Genomic DNA, 19,237 nt, shown 5'->3' with positions numbered 1-19,237 from the left:
CATCCTTTCACTTCTCATATTATCACCTCAACCTATAAGCATATAGGTACATTTTTCCAATGCAGGATTTTTTTTTCTGATGAAAATAAAGAAAAGGTGTGTCAAAAATATCCTATTGTTGGAATTTTTAACATCTTCTGTAAAAGATTTGGGTAGTGTTTATCCTTTCTTAACCTGTGGGGATCAATATTTCTGTGCTATACATAGGAAATTCTGACAAGTTCTAAAATTTCAAGTTTGATAGTTCTTGAATTGTCTTCAAAGTGAATTCTCAAGCTTTGTTATTTTAATGGTACAGACAGGTTTTTAAGTATATAAGATATCAGGTTAGGGGGGATGGTAACTATTTGAATGTCAGTTTATTTGAGATTTTATAACTGTTCTGTAAATTAACTTCCTTGTTCCTTTTTTTTTTCTTTTGTGGGTAGTTTTGTGAAGTTTTTGGCCCAAATTTGTGCTTTAATTCATGTAGGGAACTCCCAATGCAAACATCTTTCGCTGATTCTGATTGATTCCATTGATACTGATCATCAACTCTCTAGAACTTCCTGTGTTGCTTATCTTATCTGGGTTACATTGCTGATATATATGTATCAAAATCAGGCTTCAAACCCAGATCTTCCTGACACGCTTCCTATATGCCATATAGCCTCTTTCTGATAAGTAAGCTAATACCCCAGCTAAAACAGAGGGTAAAAGAATGTAAAATATCTAAGTACAAAATAATCAAAATTACCATTGATATATGCATGAAAGTATTTTATTGTCATTTGACCCTCAAAACAATCCTGTGAGAGATTATTTTAAGTATATTATTATTATTATACTTATTTTATAGATTTTGACATTGAGGCTTGGTTTCCACTGTTTACATAACTAATAAATATCAGTAGAACTGGATTTGTAATTTCTTTGCTATAAACTTCTTAGATAAGGAAATTCCCTCTTTGATGAAGATCAGACTTCTCAGCAATTTACATTCTTAGAAAATTGGCTAGAGTACTTAGACTCTTCATACCTTATGTCACCTTTATATTCAAAAGAACATCATACTGAACATTCCCCCCCTTTTTTTTTGGACTCTTATTGTAAACCGTTTTTAGGGGGGTTTTTTTGTTATTTGTTCCCACTTCCCTTAGCTCTGTCCATCTCTTCAGATATATTTACAACCAAGCTTGTTAAAGGTTTTGTTTTGTTTAATAAAATATATTAAAGTATATAGACTACTTATTAGGGCCTTCCCTGTAGAATAAAATGGACCTTAAAACTTCAGTTTTTCTACACTTTCGTAATTTCACAAAGGATTTTTTGGCTTTGAGGTTCATGATATCTTCCGAAAGTTTGAGTTCACTAGAAGCTTGACTTATTGAAAGATAAATTGTCATTAGTATGTCAGCAATCCATTATTTAGAACAGCTTAATTTATGAAAATTCTTTCCATTCATAAAATATTTGCCCTATGGCTCTTTGAGAGGATCTACCTACTAGAAATGGTGTTCATCACAGTGTTTTGAGTTTATTTTTATTACATTTGCCATAGCACTAAATCTCCAGGTTTTCCCATGCTTAAAATATTTTCCCAATTTTCTATGCCATAAAATCCTTAGTTTACTTAAAAGCATAATTTAGGGGTCTTTTCTTATCTTCCTAATTATCTTTCTCCTCACTGCCTCTCCTTGCTTAAAGTTACATTACATTTATGCTATATATGTTTTTTGTATAACTATCTGTTTATGTGATATATCACCTTCTGTCCATCTTCCTTGAGGGCAAAGATAGTTGTTCTGTTTTCATCTCCCCCGGGGAACTGAGAAGTAACTAAGGCACAGTGAATAAAGCAGACTTGGCAGCTCTCTCTCTTCAGTGCTCTGTGTCAGAGTCATCAAATTTGTAGCCCCCAGAACTCTTAAGTGCAACTGAATCAGATTAAAGTGCAATCAGGAAGTATTAAACAATTCAAATAAAAATAAAATAAAACAAAAGTTACTATGTGGCTGGCCAGGGATTCACTTCAAGTGACACCACTCCTCTGAGATGCCAGCCTGCATTGATTGCGGGATTGTGCTCACTTTAGGAATTCCTTATATTAATGAAATTAAAGGTACAGACCCTCTTCTATACAAAATGCCTAGCACAGTTATTTATGTAATTAGTACTCAACAAATGCTTGTTGAAGAAGTCGACTCCATTTTTTTGTAAGCATAACCCATTCTTAATTTGTCTTTGCTGAGGCCAGCTGAGTGCTACTGACCAAATTACTTCCAGAATTTTTTAAAGAAAGATTCACAGACTCTTCTCTACTTCAATTCACCCAATCAAAGGTTTAGAGCCTAGCTTCCACTTACATAGAGATCAATTTTCTGAGACAACACATAAGCTAAAGTTACAGCTTTATCCATTTCATAGAATATATAGCATAAACTTCTGGTTGAAAATCTATCATCTGAGTTTATCCAAGATTTAATTCAAGATTCCAGATATTCTTTTAGTATATAATACATATTTCTTTCCCTTTGCAGTATTTTTCTAATCATGGCACATTTTACATTTTACATTTACATTACCACTATGGAAACCATCAACTGGTGAAATCCAAATTTATTTCACCTTAATAAGAAGACAGCATGTAACACGTTAGTTTGTTCCTAAAGTTCCTAAAGTGAGCTTGTTCCAAACTTGTCAAAATATTTTTTTTGTTCCTAATCTTTTATGTGGACCAAAGTTATAAAGATTATGCAGGTGTTGTATTATGTACTATGTTTTGTGCAGGATTCAGAGAATTATAACTTCTCTTAAGGAGCTTTCTGTTTGTACATATAAACTTGAAAAATAGAATAACACTAATACATACATATATTTTATGTACAGCTCTATGTCTATGATTTGTAAAGTAATTAAAGAATAAAATGAGTATTCCAGATAATTACTATGAATTAACAAAAGAGAGGTTTCATTGTGAACTGGAGAGAGCCAGGAAGACCTCTTGAAGGAAGTGAGACTTGAATTGGACCTTTAAGGATAAATAATATTGAGATAGGTGTGGGAATGGTTTTTAATATACGTATGTTAATTTGCTTAGCACTACAAATCATTTCTTCAAGAACTAGTTTCATTTCTTCCTATAAATAATGTGAATAATGATAAAAGTATGAGCGACATTTAAAGCTTAACTGTGGTAAATAATATTTTATGCCTGCTTCTAGATTTCAGTTGTAATAATTTTCTTTTATCCTAATAATATTTAGATTGTACTTCAATTATGTGATTATCAGTATAATTCTGTGCATTGTTTAATACCATTTTGCAGTGTTGTCCAGTGGACTGAATATAGAGTAAGAATCACGCCTCAGTTTGCGCTCTAAAACTTATACAAAATACTGTTTTTAAAATGGAACTGAGAATAAGGCAAAGAATGTGATGTAGATTAAGCAGTTCACAATTATGTACTATTATCAGGTTTTGCTTCTTTAAGCACTTCTAAAAATATTAGATTCTACTCTACTCAAAGATCACAGAGACTAAAATACATTTGAAATAAGCTTATCTCCCATTGCAGTTTTTGGCAAGGAAAACAAAGCAGAGTTTATTAAAAGCACTAAGACAATATAAGATGTCAAACAAATTGTCATCTTGCCTACTTAGTATAATCTTTGGAATAATAAAATTTTAACTTCTGAGCCTCCTGGAACAGTCTAAAATCTTTCTAATGGAATTATGTGGCCAAGAGTTTATTGAATGAACACATAAAGTCACAAATACGTCTGTGGTCCTGGAAATATCCCCCCCCCCCAAATTAAAAAATTTAAGAAAGGGATTTGGAGAGGCATATAAACTTTCTTAATAGTTATTCATTTCTTTGGCAGAACAACTTACTTTTAAATTTTAATTATTGGCTTAAATTATGGCGGTTTGGTCTAATTGTCAAACACATAATAATTTTCCACTTTTGGTAGATATCAAAATACCATGTTTCATTGAGACAATTCATGTTTCAATGAGAAGTGCTATCTTGCTCATATAACTAAATAAACATTCCATTAACTGCTAACTTAAGACTGATGTAGTGTCACAAAGAATGGATTTGGTTAGGAATCAGGGAACCTCACAAGATTGTTGTAAAAATCAAATAAAATAAGATATGGAAGAAAGACTTTGAAAAGCATGATGCTCTATACTAACATAAGGAAATGTAATTAATAATCATGACTGAAGTTACTTAATTCCTCCTTGCCTATTTGGCCATAATTTGTGTACTGGGTTAATTTTATTGTCATTGCCCAGGGCAAGTAAAACTTAGAAAAGTTGTTTGTTTGTTGATGTCTTAAAGATTGACTTATATCAGTTTTGTTTGTCTCCAATCAGGGAAAGGTTAACTGTAAAGTCACCAAAACAATTTAATACCTGCCTGCTATGTCATAATCCTGTTTTCAACATCTTAATTTCAAATGAAAAGTTTCCCATTTAAAAATTGTATAAATGTATCTATGTTTTGTACAGACTTCTGCTTTCATTCCTCCATTTTATTCTCTATACTGTATTCTTTCCTCCTTTAAGCCTTTTGTTGTGGCCATTATCTTCCTGGCTCAAGGGAGTTAAATGATTGTTCAACCTAGCAGCTGCTGAGCACTAGAAACAACTTCAGAACTCATCCAAAGCTGTTTCCAAAGCTCTTCCTTCCCTGATAGCCAAAGAAGCTAGAGACTTAGGCCTCTGTGTTTCCAGGCACTACTACTAGGCCACATTTTAATTTCTTAGTAAAGAAATATATGAATTCTACGTATTTTTTTATGTTCCATAGAATTCAATTCGCCACAATCTCTCTCTGAATCGTTATTTCATCAAAGTACCACGTTCCCAGGAAGAACCAGGCAAAGGCTCATTCTGGAGGATAGACCCTGCCTCTGAAAGCAAATTAATAGAGCAGGCTTTTAGGAAAAGAAGGCCTAGGGGAGTACCTTGCTTTAGAACCCCTCTGGGACCGCTCTCTTCTAGGTAAGGACAAAAGATGAACAAAAAGAACTCACTTAATTGTTAGTAATTACCTTTGATGTAATTAATTAAATTTCCTTTTGGAAATAAAGAAAACACCAAATGCATTTATGACTAAATGTTGGGAATGGGATACAAAAAGAAAATGGGTTAAAATATTAGAGGGTATGGTGTATCTAGTGGCCAAAAGCATTTTCAGTCTTTATCTTTAAGTTTTAGTTAAAATTAAAATTACAAGTATTGATTAACCTATTTCATTGAACTTGTTTTTCATTTTATATTCTCTGTTATTAGTAAGCTATAAATTTCAGCAACAGAAGTAATTGAAATTGTTAGGTTATAAAATATTTTAAGCTAATACTTAAAACTCTCTGCATACTGTTAATCTGTAAAGTTTTATTTCGAGTATCTTAATTAACTGAAAAAATGTACACACCTTTTATTTCATTGATATAATATGATAAAATGGAACGAAACGACCATGATTTAAATCTTAAGGCCCCTCTGTACTACTACTGGCCGCCTATTGTCTTACTATATTAGTTAGAGCTGCTCATAATGATTCTTTCTTTTTAGAGCAAGCAGCTAATACTGTTCCATGGACCACTTGGCCTGCACTGAGTATGGAGGAGAAATGCCACCAGACATCAAAATGGTCTCTTTTGTAGACTTTATCCAGTCTCCTTCTGAATCTACATCTAAGTTAACAAAGGTTCCATAGAAAATAAGAATCACTAGAATCTTTTAGTTGGTTGGCAGAAGACAAATGATGCCCCCTTCTGCAAAGTACATATATTGCAAGTTAAAAAGACAAGGCAGCTCTTAAGTGCTTTAAGTTACTTTAAAACTACTAGATGCTTCTTCCTTTTATTCTTTTTTTTTTTTAAATACAGAAGTGCTCCAGCTTCTCCTAATCATTCTGGAGTGTTGTCTGCTCACTCCAGTGGAGTACAAACCCCTGAGAGTTTGTCAAGGGAAGGTTCTCCAGTCCCAATGGATCCAGAGCCTAATGCTATACAACCTAAACTAGCAGTAATACAGGAAGCTCGGTTTGCCCAGAGTGCACCAGGTGAGAAATAAGAAAGAAATGTATTAAATGTTATTGGGGGAATAGTGTTAGATCACATTCAAATTGCCAAACCTCATCTGATACGCACATTTTGTGAGTATTATCAAAGAATAAATAATTGAAGTCACAAAATCTTACCAAGAAGTAAAGTTGTACTGAGACTATAGAAATCCTAATTCTTGATGACTGATACTTAGAAAGGATTTCACAGGCCTTTTAAAAACCATTATCATTGTTGATAGCTATATTTCTCAGTCTGTATTAATTTAGTGGCTTTGAATGGATAACATTTGTCTCTTGCTCTGAGAATTACTTCTCATTTATATAATCAAATAGTAGAAAAGCTTTTGTAAAGAATTTTTATAATCTCACAACTCAGGAGAAACAGAGCATTTCAAAAGTATTCAAAACATTTACTAAACTGCTGTAAATTATAGGATCATTTATAGTTCTCTAAAGTCCCAAAAAGTATCCAAGCTATTCATTGTGATTTATTAATTCAAAGGTCTTGGAAATCAATAGTGTTATTGATGACTATGAAGAAGGATTATCTTTTGGAGAAGGTATTGTTGAGCATCAAAGTGGCCAGAAGGTTAGAAAAACTGTGGCTAATTATATATCTGAATTACCATCTTTTATTTATTCAACCTCATTTCTTCATAGAATTCTAAATTAGTTTCCTGTTAGCATTTGAAACATGCAATTAGAAATCAATATTTCTAATTAAGTTGGTCTATCAAAAAATTAAATATCATAATACTGAAATTGATTTATAATTCTTTTTTAATGTTATTTTGCAACTGCTAAAAATGATTTATCTACTGACATTTAACCAGGAGAGCTTCTACCTCCTTCCTTTGATGGTTTAAGTCAGTGTGCTATTTTCTGTGTTAATAGTAAAAATTAAAACAGACAAGATTAGCACAAGACTTTCTATAACCATCTTCCTAGATTTCCCTGTTAATTCTGCTTTGCTTGCAGTTGCAAAAGATTATTCACATGAATTGAGTGTGACTCTCAATTCCGTCCTCTATTTGCAGGTATCTCATCTATTCACTTTCCATTTTTCATGGAAAAAAGAAAACTATGAGTGCAGACATAGTGCAAATGGAGAGCAAAATCAGCATTTCAGTCCTTACGGCAATTAACTTATAGATTTGTAACAGTAATTTTAGTTATTGCAAATTAACAGGAGTCATGGTGCTTTTTCTCTTTTTAAAAAATTTAAAATTATTTAATTCAAAGCATATGTTTTAGATGAGAAGAAATATGCTTAATAGAATTACAAACATATGATCAATGTATTTGATCTCATCAGGTTCACCTTTGTCTAGCCAGCCAGTTTTAATAACTGTACAACGGCAGCTACCACAAACTATTAAGCCAGTTACCTACACTGTTGCAACACCTGTGACCACCTCAACATCCCAGCAACCTGTAGTACAGACGGTTCATGTTGTTCACCAGATACCAGCTGTATCAGTCACAAACGTGACTGGATTAGCTCCAGCAAACACTTATACTGTAGCTGGACAAGCAGTGGTCACACAAGCTGCAGTGGTTACCCAGTCCAAGGTACAACCACAAGAAAATGGAGACCACAGAGAAGTAAAAGGTGAGTAACCAAAGAAGTAATATTTAGAAGACAGCCTTTCAAGTTTGGGGGAATGGAAACAATGGGGAGTTTTGCTAAAACTAACTTGTTATAACTTGTATTTCACTTAAAATAACCTAGTTTAAAAATAATTATATATTCTCATGTATGGTATATACTTACTTGAAAATTATGATTTTTTTTTTTAGCTTTCAGTTAACATTCATTGTTTTCTTTCAGTTAAAGTAGAACCTATTCCTGCTATTAGCCACACTACAATTGGAGCTGCTAGTCGGATCATTCAAACATCACAGACCTCCCCCTTACAGACAGTTACCATAGTGCAACAGGCACCTCTGGGTCAACACCAGCTACCAATAAAAACTGTAACACAAAATGGGACACATGTAGTACCAGTCACCACTGCAATCCAGGGACAGGTCAGCACTGGTAAGAAATCACTAAGAAATGTTTACTTCAGCTATAAATATGGAGGGGCAAGGGGGGGGGGGGGGGGAGATATTATATAAAGAGAAAAGTATTGAGGAGAATTGCTTCCCAGAAATCATGAATTATAGGTCTCAATTCTTATACTTAATATTTCTTAGAAGAACGATTTAAGAAAATATTCACATTTTTCATACCACAGAAGGGGATCTTTGTCATTTCCCTTATTGTCATTTTATTTCTTACAAAGTTATGTCTCATATGATAAGTTCTAACACTTTGTTATTAGCAAAAATATATAAACATTTCTGTACTTTCTCTTCCTGATCTGGTTTAATCTATAAAGCAGTATTAATGGTAGGACTGTAATTTACCCAAAAGATGGCAGTACTCATCTTGTGTGAAGTATCTCCTACAAATCTTATCTGTTCTAGATAACATTTATGTGAAATTTTCTAGGCAAAATGCATTGTTCACAGGGTAAATAAATATATTTTGTATCTTTTGAGATCTATTATATAAAGAACACTATTATGCTTTAGAGGGGATGGTACAAAAAGGAGGAGATAAGTTTATTAGAATGGATCTGAATGATACTAGAATCACAAACATGAACCTGATGATTTGACATAATAAACATATTAGTTATCCAACACTTAGTCAGCCGTCCTGACCTGCTCTATACCAATGTATGCTAGAATAATAACGTCTCTTGATTCTTTGGCCTAATCAAGGCAATTTGGACCTACTTCTTGATATCCAGCCAGCCTTCTTTACCTCAGTCAATTCTCCGCAAAGCAACATTGATAAGACTATGAAAAAAGGCAATGTATTTGCAGTGCCCACCCCATGGGTCAAAGTTAACAGGTAGGGAAATAACATTTAATTTTAACACAAATTTACCCAAGAAGGATTAGCAAACAAATTTAGGGTTAGATCAAAATGTTAAAGAGAAAGGAGAAACCAAATGCAAAAGCATGAAGCTTAGAACTACAAAAGAAATGGAACCCTGAAGAATCTATTTAGTCCTCCTTATATCACTTGCTAATCTACTGCTCCTCCTCTTAAGAATCTGATCACCATTTATACACACCCAACAAATATGTTTGAGTGACTAAGCACTTTTAACTGTTATTTCCTCTCCAGGTGCAAAGAGTGCTAACTCAGTTTTCCCTTGCCTTTAGATACCTTTTTCATACAGTCTAATTCATAAAGGATTATAGATTTAGATATAGATTATAGATATTGAGCAATCTAGCCTAGTACCCTCAGTTTACAGATGAGGAAACTAAGGACCAAAGAGATTAAGTTAACTTGCCCAGGTCATATAGGTAGTAAGTAACACAAGCAGAAACCAGGATTCTTTCTACTTTATTATTTCTATGAAAAGACTCTGCCTTAACCTAATAGGCTCACATAGACCTAAATATATTCTACTTTCATTTAGTAAAAATGAGGTACGGTGAGAAGTCACAGAAATATATGAATACTATTATTTCCTTTCTTTTTTGAGAGCAGGGGTTCAAACTTGTAGTTGCATTGGTATAGATATCTTGATGGAAAAAACTCCCTCTTCTGAACTCCTTTCTTAAAAAGTGGTACAAAGAACAATTTTCTGATACTTTTTTTTTCTAAAACCCTTATCTTCCATCTTAGAATCAATACTGTGTATTGGTTCCAAGGTAGAATAGTGAGGACTAGGCAGTGGGGTAGGTGATGTGCCCAGGGTCACATCTATCTGAGGTCATATTTAAACCCAGAATCCTATACCTAGACCTGGCTCTCAATCCACTGAGCCACCTAACTGCCCCTGATATTTCTTATATGTCCTTAGGTCCCCCTCTAACTTTACTACCAACATGTGCCCATATTTAAAATCTTGGAGATTTTATCTTGGAGACTTCCCTCTCCACCTTTCATGTCCACTTAGTCACTAAATCCTATCAATTAAGCCTTCTGAATTATTAGTCATATCTATTTTCTCTCTTGATTGCTATATAGGCTTGCAGGACTATTTTAATAATTACCTATTGATACTTTCTTTCTTTACACCACTTGCCAAACCAGTCCTTTTCATGTCTTCCCCTAATTTTTCTTTTCTTTCTAGGATCAAATTCTTATTTTACTTCGTATTTAGGCTTTGCACAATTAGGGACAACCATAACTTTGAAGCCTTGTCTTATTTATATTCTTTCCTTCCCCCAAGCCACTATTTCAGACAATCTGCCCTTAATCATGGCCTAATTTTTTTTCTATTTCTATTGGGCATTTCCAACAGTTTACTTACCTCACTATTACATTAGTAAAGTCTGTTATCTTGTCACTTGATCATCGTCCATCACTTTCAACACATACATTATTATTATACATATTACCTGTCTACCTAGCATTAAACTTTAGAGTCATCTTTGAACCTCCTGTGGCCTTTGCTTTACATGTATTTGTAGCTAAATCCTTCCAGTGTTTTTCATCACATCATTATACCAACAAGTTCTTGGTCTTAGAGCTAGCTCTATAGTCTAAACAGGTTTTAGTCAACTTGTTTTTGGACCACTGAAGCCTCTATTCTTGACTGTTGGTATCCCAGCCTAGAGCCACTCCAATTCAGCAATCACCATGTCACTCCAGAGTAGGCTTATGATGTTACTAATCTTCATAGAGCAATCAGATTTATTTAATAACTGCTAGGCCCTTAATCATTTTATGGTATTGAGAAGTCTATAAAAATAGGTGTTAGAGAAGGTAGTATTTTTGTTTTACTTCTTGCAAGCCTATAAATTTTAAATTCTGTAAAAGCAGAAATCAAATGCAAACTTAATATTTAAACTTTAAATCTTAATATTTTCTGATGTTAAATTATGTTAAGTGGACACAAGGAATATTCTGTTGGTGTTCCACCTATTATTGATCATTCAAGTATTTATTTCACATCTGCTGCATTTCAAACACTGACATAGGAGCTATGGCATGAGAGCATTGAAAGCCTTGAAAATAATTCATAATTTTGTTGAAGAAGTAGGGCTAATATCAGTGAAACAGAGAATAGTCCAAGAAAGTAGACAATTGATTGCTGTATTATTTGGCATACATTTTTGTTGAAGTTCTACTCTAAAGCCTCATTGTTTTATGGAGGTAGGTCCGTGCCTGCTAGGTCATAGAAGATTTTGAATTAAGTAACCTAATCACAGTCAGAAAATTCAATGGGGTAGAAGAAGCACTAAGGTTCAGACTTATCAACTATAATAATGTAGGGCCAGAGAATTATTAGGTATAGGGGTTGGAGGATTCAGTATCTGGTTTCATATATTCCATATACAGTTTAACCCCTGGATTTTCCTAGCTCTTCATAGTATTGATTATATTCCTTTTCAGATATTACACCATCTCCCTTTTACATTTCTTCTTCCTATCTCCCAATTGATCTTGGATCTGGTTTTATTAAGTCTCATCAATGGAATCAATAAAAGAGATAATTTATTACTTCCCTCCTTTATCATGATAGTATGGTATGTGTTGTATACCTGTCTTCTAATTGTATTGCTTCATATCTACTATTATTGATTTAGGCCCTTTAGTGCCTTCCCCTAATCCAGGGCTCCAGCTGGGGGAGATCTTTGGAGCTGTTTGCTCATTTTCTCACCAGTGGATTGGAAAATCTGCAAGTTTTCTGTCTTAACTTCAGGCTCCCAGGGGTTTCAACCTCACTGCCAGGGCCTGGGATCTCAAGGAGTGAGTCTGTGGTGCTCTTTTGTTGGTGTAGCCCTTGAGCTGAGATCCTGAAGTTGCCTATGCCCTGGTTCTGAGTCTGGCGCAGTAGGTGGGCAGCCTGCACTTTTCTGTGTGCAGGTTTGCTTCCAATTCTCCCTTTTATTATGAAAATCTGTCTACCTTTCATTTCTCCCTTTTACTGCTCCCCTATCCTTTTTAAAGATAAGTTTGGAAGGATATTCAGAGCTGTTTTAGGTTTTCTCTGCTACTAAGATACCATCTTGGTTCCACACCTCTGTGGGAGATCTTTGGGAAGAAAAAGGGCTAAGACTGTGAGTTACAGAGACAGGAGAATGTCCCAAGGAGGCATTAGAAATGTTATTGTTGGGGGCAGCTGGGTGGCTCAGTAGATTGAGAGTTCCTAGGTTCAAATCTGGCCTCAGACACTTCCCAGCTGTGTGACCCTGGGCAAGTCACTTAACCCCCATTGCCTAGCCCTTACTGCTCTTCTGCCTTGAAGCCAATACACGGTATTGACTCCAAGATGAAAGGTAAGGGTTTGAAAAAAAAGATGTTATTGTTACATATAATAAACCTTGTCATTTTAGTAATCAGTTTAAGTATTATTCTAAACATTGGTTCATTCCTATTATTCATTGGGTAGACATAAATCAGTGGTATCAAAATAGAAGTAGGTACTACAAAGATGCATGCTGATTTTTTAAAAACCACATAGTAACATGACATTATCTACATTTTATTTTTTTATTTGTTAAATATTTCCCTGTTTCACCTATATTCATTTCCTTTTTCCATCTAGAATGAATACTTTTTAAGAGCAGGGATGTTCTCATTTTTCATATTCGTATCCTAAGCCCTTCATAAAATGCCTTATATATAGTAGGCTTATATATAGTTATATATAGTAGAAATGTTTCATTTGACATGACCTATTTTAACATAACTTGAATAACTTGTACCACACCTAATGGTGTTGGCATAGTAAATATGTAGTTTTATCCATGTGTGAAAAATCCTTAGAAAAGCCTTAGGACCAAATAATCCTCCTTTTTATAGCCCAACTGCCAGGAAAAAAAGCTGTCTTTATTTCATTACTTCCATTTCCTCACTTCACACTCACTTTCAAAGTCTCCTGATCTGATTCTTGAGCCCATCATTTGACTAAAACTGCTCTCCAAAGTCACTAACAATCTCTTCGTTTATTAACTCAGCAGCTTTTTCTTAGTCCTCATCCTTCTTGATCTCTCTATTACAGTTAATATAATTGACTATTCCTCTTCCTGAGTGCTCTGTAATCTGGCTTTTCACACTACCATTCCCTTCTGGTTATCTTATGCCTTTCAATTTCCTATGTAGGATCATTATCTATTTGTCTTAGATAGTATTTATTAAGCCTTTACTATATGGTGGACATTGTGCTAGGTTCTAGGAATAAAAAAACAATAGTGAAAGAATCTCTACCCTCAAGATTAGGGAAACTAGTATATTTAAAGCATATGCAAAACAGATATTATGTAATACTGAGACAGAAGACTGGTACTAGCACAGTGATGGTGAATCTATGGCACGGCAGAGCACAGTGTCCCAACCCCCACCCATCCCCAGACCACTACTAGAAAGGCAGAGGGACTTGAATGGGAGCTGCTTCCTTTTTCCTCTGCACTGGGCCGAACATTTTTTCACATCCCCTCCCTCTGCCGAATGGCTTCACCCCTCTGCTCAGAAGGTCAATGGAAGCACTTTCTCCCTCCCCTAGAATTCTGACTAGAATCTTAGAATTTAGACTCAACTCAAGCATTCTGTCTAAAAGGTGGTGCTTGAGCTGAGTCTTAAGTTCTAAAATTCTAGTCAGGCAGAGATGAATAAAGTGTATTCCAGGCATCCCATAGCTTACACAAAGGCATGAGTCAGGAGAGATAAAATGATGTATATGAATAATGGCAAAGCCAAGTGTGTCTATAATGTATGAGAACTAATATGTAATGAGAATAGAAAGGGAGCAGTCTTTTTCAGAGATTTCATTGTCACATATGAATGATTTATATTTGATCATGGAGATAAATAAGGAGCCACTAGATTTTACTGAGTAGGGTAAGACATAATCAGATAACTTTAGGAAGACTGAATGAGAGTCTTAAGACAGGAAGATCAGTTAGGCAGCTGTTGGAATAGGAAAGGAGAAAAAACAGTATAAGCAAGAAGTGATAGTGCATAACTAGAAGGGTAGATGTGTGAGTGGAAAGGAGGGGTTATGGGACAGAAGGGACAAAAATATGGGATAAGGAATTAAGGTTGACACTAAGATTATAAACCTGGAAAATAAGAAAGATTAGAAATCCCTCATTAGAAAGAGGGATATTTGAAAGAGGGTTGAGTTTGGGTAGAAAAACAAGTTCTGTTTTGGACATATTGCATCTGAGGTACCTATGATATATACAGATCAGAATGTTTAGTCATCTGATGGTTACTAGATTTCAGGAGACACTAGGGCTAGATAAGTATAAGAGTGACCTGCATATACATTATAATTAAATCCATGAGATAAGAAAGAATGTTGAAAGGAAAAAAAGGAAAGGAGCCTAAGTCTGGTGTAGGTATCAAGAGCATTTTGAGGAAATCCCAGAGAAAAAAACATGCTCAACAGCGGTCAAAAGGCCTGAGAAAAGACTTTCATGATTCAGGTAAAGGTTAAACTAAATAACCTTGGTCCCTTTTGACTCTGAAAGTTTGATAATAAAAATTTTAGTAGTAAAAGTTGAGAAATACAAGCTCTGAAAAATGTGAACTTTTTATCCATAGGTGGATAAAATGCCTTTTAAAATGCCAGTTTTCTGCATATAATAAATTAAAGGATTAGAAAATGGGGTGGCAAGTAGCAGTGTCTGCATTTTAAATGACAGAAGAATCAATTTTAAAAGGCACAGAGCTTCAGTTCTATCTTCTAGTCCTGAACTTTGGTCTAAGTAGTTATATTAATAAACTTGCATGATAAATTAGACACAAGTGTTTTGATAAACCCATGTTAGTATAACTAATTTTCTGGAAAATATTTCTTTACAGTAATAACTAGAATTAAGAGAAAATAATTTAATGATTCAGAGATCCACATTTACTTTCTGACTTTTGGAATCTTTCAACTCTGCATTTTCTTAACTAGCTCCTACAAGATAGGCAATCTGCCATAGTGGATAGATAACTGACCTTATGAAAGATCTGGATTTAAATTATGTCTCCAAGCCTGGCATTCTCTTTGTCAGTCTCTTCTGCAAAATGGAAGTTGGATCCAATGACTTTTCAGGTTCTTTTTTAGCTCTAGAAAAATCTATAAATTCTATGATTCCTCTCCCTAATAATAATTGTATCTGCAAATCTGTACCTTTACACCATGTTAAGAGACTTTAGTTTATGCTTGAAATGTATCCTGCCACATAAAAACCATTATCCTATTCAGTGGGCACTTATTAGGGGTTAACATATGTCAAGAGCTTACATTCTACTGGGAGGAAGAAAATCGGAGATAACCTTCATAGCCTTGTTCACGTGGCTTCTACTACATTTCATTGTTCATTGTGTTAATCTTTTAAGGAAACATCCTTGCTGCAGAGTACACCTATAGCACATTTATTTGCTAGAGGAAGACTGCTTTTTTTTTTAAAGACCCTTACTTTCCATCTTATATCTCTGCCTAAACATTTGCCTCATGTTGGCATGCCAAAATCTCATATAATCTGAAATAGATTTTGTTTTATGGCTAAGGAAAAAGCCAGTACATTTTCTGAAAGCCAATTCTGTATTCATTCTAAATCTTTTTCTTGTCCTTTTATCTTAAATTCTGGTGAGTGCTTATTCCATATGGGCACTAGAACATATGACAGTCCTTCAGAAAGAAGCAGGGAACAAACACTTTATAACCATAACTCAATGTTATCTTAGGGAAATTTGTATTGTCAGGCTCTGAAACGGAGTAGCACAAACATGTGTCTGAAAGCCATTCTGGTACACACCTATACAGGAGCACACTTTATATTTATTCATATTATTATTTATATACATAAATATATTAAATATATAAACATATATTTACTATGTTATTTACATTATATATATTTAAACCCTTACCTTCTGCCTTCCAGATTTGAATCCAGGACCTCCTGGCTCTAGTTCTAACTCTCAATTCACTGAGCCACCTTACTGCCCCAGGATAGTATTTTATATGACCACATAATCATTTCTGGCCTTTCTTTTGATAGATTTCTTCCTTTCATTTGAAGAAGTTTGTTATGGGTAATGGTTTCCCTAGCTGGGCAAGTGATAAAAAAAATTTAATATTTAGGGATTTGTGATTATTCTGACCCATTAATCTCTCTGCAGCTGCTGCAAGTCCTTTACACATGTTGGCAACCCATGCATCAGCATCAGCCTCACTGCCAACCAAACGTCAGATTGGTGACCAGTCAGAGCAGCCAGAACTGAAACGTATCAAAACAGAAGATGGCGAAAGCATAGTCATTGCTGTGAATGTGGACACACCATCTTCAGGAGTGAGGGAAAAAAGCATCCAAAACTAAAAACTTTGATTTCTTTTCATATTTAAAAAAGTTTTTTAAATCAACTCTGTGGTGCCAAAAGGAGACATTTAACTAATACCTAAAATGTTGGAACACATTCTCACCCAGTGGGTATATGGGCCCTGTGATCAGACTTCAACAATGTTCAGCACTGAAAAACAAAAATGAAAACACAGGTGGCCTTAAAACTCAGTGATTTAAAAACAAAAATCAAACTAAAAGACACAGATATCTTGTTCTAAAGGCTATGACAGCCCCTCCCTACTGAACAATCTCTGGTGCTGCAGAGTTGGGGAGAGCTGCAGCTTTTAAATTTAAATAATAAAAAATGAAAACACTTGATTATTTTAAGGACTGAGTATCTCAGTGTAATGACAGCATGATAAGCGCTTAGTGTAAACTGTTTTAAATGATTGTATATTCCTTAAAGGGAACAGAGGCAAGGAGCCATTTCCTCCATCTTGGCAGCTAGCCTTTCATAATTACCTAGCCAGTGCAGTTTGTTGATAGATATGCAGTATTTTGTTGTTCACATGTGGAATTTTTGAAGTGTACTTTCATTTCTTTGAAAAATAATGGGGTCTTTTGACATTTCAAATCACTCCGTTTTAAACTATGGAAACTTTAGAATCACAATACTTTTCATGTGAAATTTAGTTTGGTTATAAAATACATGCCACACAAAAAAAGGGTTTTTTTTTAATTGATGGAATGATTTCCTTAAATCTGTCCTGTTACTGTTCAGATGAAGCTACTTTATTACATCTGCAAATTTTTTATATTTTAGCAGTTGCCTGATAAATTTAATCCAATTTTATCAAAATGTGTAGTGATCAAATGCTTCTATGGGCTTGCATGTAACAGATTAGAAATTCCAGTGTAAGTGAGCTACTAACTGTGTAAAGAACTGTTATGATTTTGACCAGAGCTGCACTTAACTATTTCTCTTTTTTTGCAACCCTTGGCTGTTTGTTATTTTGTGTTGACATTGATTGTCCCTGGTATATTTTTCCAGTCTAAGTAAAATAAGTCTCACTTAGTATTTGTGTATGTTTAAAATGACAGAACTATTCTGTTTCATTTAAAAAAAAAGATACAATCTTTTATCACAAGTCCTTTTAAAGAAAAGATCTTGTCAGAAGTATATTCAATATTTTTAAGCTTAAATATTCATCATTAGGAGGAATTAATCCAACCAGTATGTCATTAAAACTGTTAATATTTTAATTGTCCTTAATTACCAAATGTCCTATCTATGTCCTCCTATTGGTATCTCCATTAAAAGTAGCTGCTGTTTTTTTGCAGAGGCTACCTTATAATAAAGGGATTCCTTTTATATAAATATATACAAATATATATTTTTAAATGTGTTCTATAGTTGAGCATTTAAAATATCTTGCTAATTCTCTAATTTGCAGCAGGAGATTCCAATATATCTTTCCATTTTTAATTCAAAACTAAGGCTGATTTTTCTTCCCTAAAAGAATTGATTTGGGGAAAGAAAGAGAAGATGGAAGAATGAGAAAGAAGGTTGAATTATCATACCTCAGCCCACATGCCTTCCAAAAGGGAAAACGTTCATGGATCTCTTGGCATTTGGTGCCTTAGAGTTGGTTATTGTGGGAGCAGAAGATGAGACTTTGGCCTTAATTTTGAATTTGTTGTTTCTGTAATCATCATAACATTATCTATTTAAATGTAGTTACTTCAATATTTAATTACCTTTTTTTAAAAAGAGGGGGGAAACCCTGTATTTTCCTGATGGACTAAAATGGCTCAAAAAATTTAGGCAGTTTTGGAAACTCATTATTTACCTGAAGACCAAATATGATAAATCTGTACTAAGTATCATGTCAATCCACAGTATGGGGCTGTCACAATGTTACTGCAAACATACATATTAAAAATTATGAAAAATTACTGCATACTAGCTGAATTTATAACATCAATTTAAAAACAATAATAATAAAAATGAAATTCAGCATATGAATGAGGCCTTTTTGTGTAACAAGCAGAAAAATATAAGTTAACCAAAAGCCAAGGAAAGGTGTCTGGCTTAGATTTGTTTGAACACTTTAGTGTAGTATTCTACCTCTTCAAAGCACTTTGTGGAATACTACTGATATACTGGTCCATTTTATTTATTTTATCTTTTTTCACCCATAAGGCTTACAGTTTGAAGAATAATCATTTTAATTTGGACTTACCAACAGCTGAGTCCATATGTGTGGAGCCCAACCACATCAATATATCATTCCATAATAAGGGACAGTATCTGTAGCATTGCGTTTAAGCACTGGTGGAACCATATACCTATTTACTCATATCAAAAATGAAGGCAAATGGAGCCATCCTGTGAAACACCAGAATTTGGAATCTCTAGGTAGGTAAATTTGAAAGAGGAATCAGTCTGATTAGGGTCATAATTGGCTAATATCATCTTAGAAAGATTTTAATCACTTGAAACCTATGTGACACTGAAAATATATTTCTAGAGCATACTGCAGTTTGTAGCTAGCCATCTTCTCATCCATATCTACATCTTCCTAACAGAAACCCATGAGCTAGATTTACACATCTCTGCATTTATCCTGACAGCTATGCGTGAATGAAGACTCTTTAAGAATATACTAACAAATTGAACCCAAAGTAAGATATTTGAATTACCTGTTTCTCAGCTTTCCCTGTTATTTATATTCCCTGTTGTTTCCCACATTAGACCAAGAGTTTCTACAATCTTATTGCTAGAGCCTAAAGAATCAGGTAGGGAGGGGAAGGGGGAGGGAGGGGAAGGGGGAGGGAGAGAGGGAGAGAGAGGGAGAGAGAGGGAGAGAGGGGGAG

At 34.3% G+C, this 19,237-nt stretch overlaps 1 protein-coding gene across 1 annotated transcript in view; it reads left to right on the top strand.

Moving 5' to 3' along the window:
• Nucleotides 1-18,382, top strand: part of FOXK2 (forkhead box K2) — a 107,240-nt gene extending 88,858 nt beyond the window's left edge. The window contains exons 5-9 of the mRNA XM_007483428.3: nt 4,799-4,992; nt 5,883-6,058; nt 7,377-7,673; nt 7,893-8,102; nt 16,200-18,382. Coding sequence (XP_007483490.1) covers nt 4,799-4,992; nt 5,883-6,058; nt 7,377-7,673; nt 7,893-8,102; nt 16,200-16,396 — 1,074 coding nt within the window. The 3' untranslated portion in view covers nt 16,397-18,382. The remainder of the gene's footprint in view (nt 1-4,798; nt 4,993-5,882; nt 6,059-7,376; nt 7,674-7,892; nt 8,103-16,199) is intronic.
• Nucleotides 18,383-19,237: the final 855 nt, after the last annotated feature.

The sequence above is a fragment of the Monodelphis domestica genome, chromosome 2, assembly GCF_027887165.1.
Source record: "Monodelphis domestica isolate mMonDom1 chromosome 2, mMonDom1.pri, whole genome shotgun sequence".
Classification (NCBI taxonomy): domain Eukaryota; kingdom Metazoa; phylum Chordata; class Mammalia; order Didelphimorphia; family Didelphidae; genus Monodelphis; species Monodelphis domestica.
The sequence above is the reverse complement of the archived record's forward strand: the minus strand, read 5'-3'. Positions and strand labels throughout refer to the sequence as shown.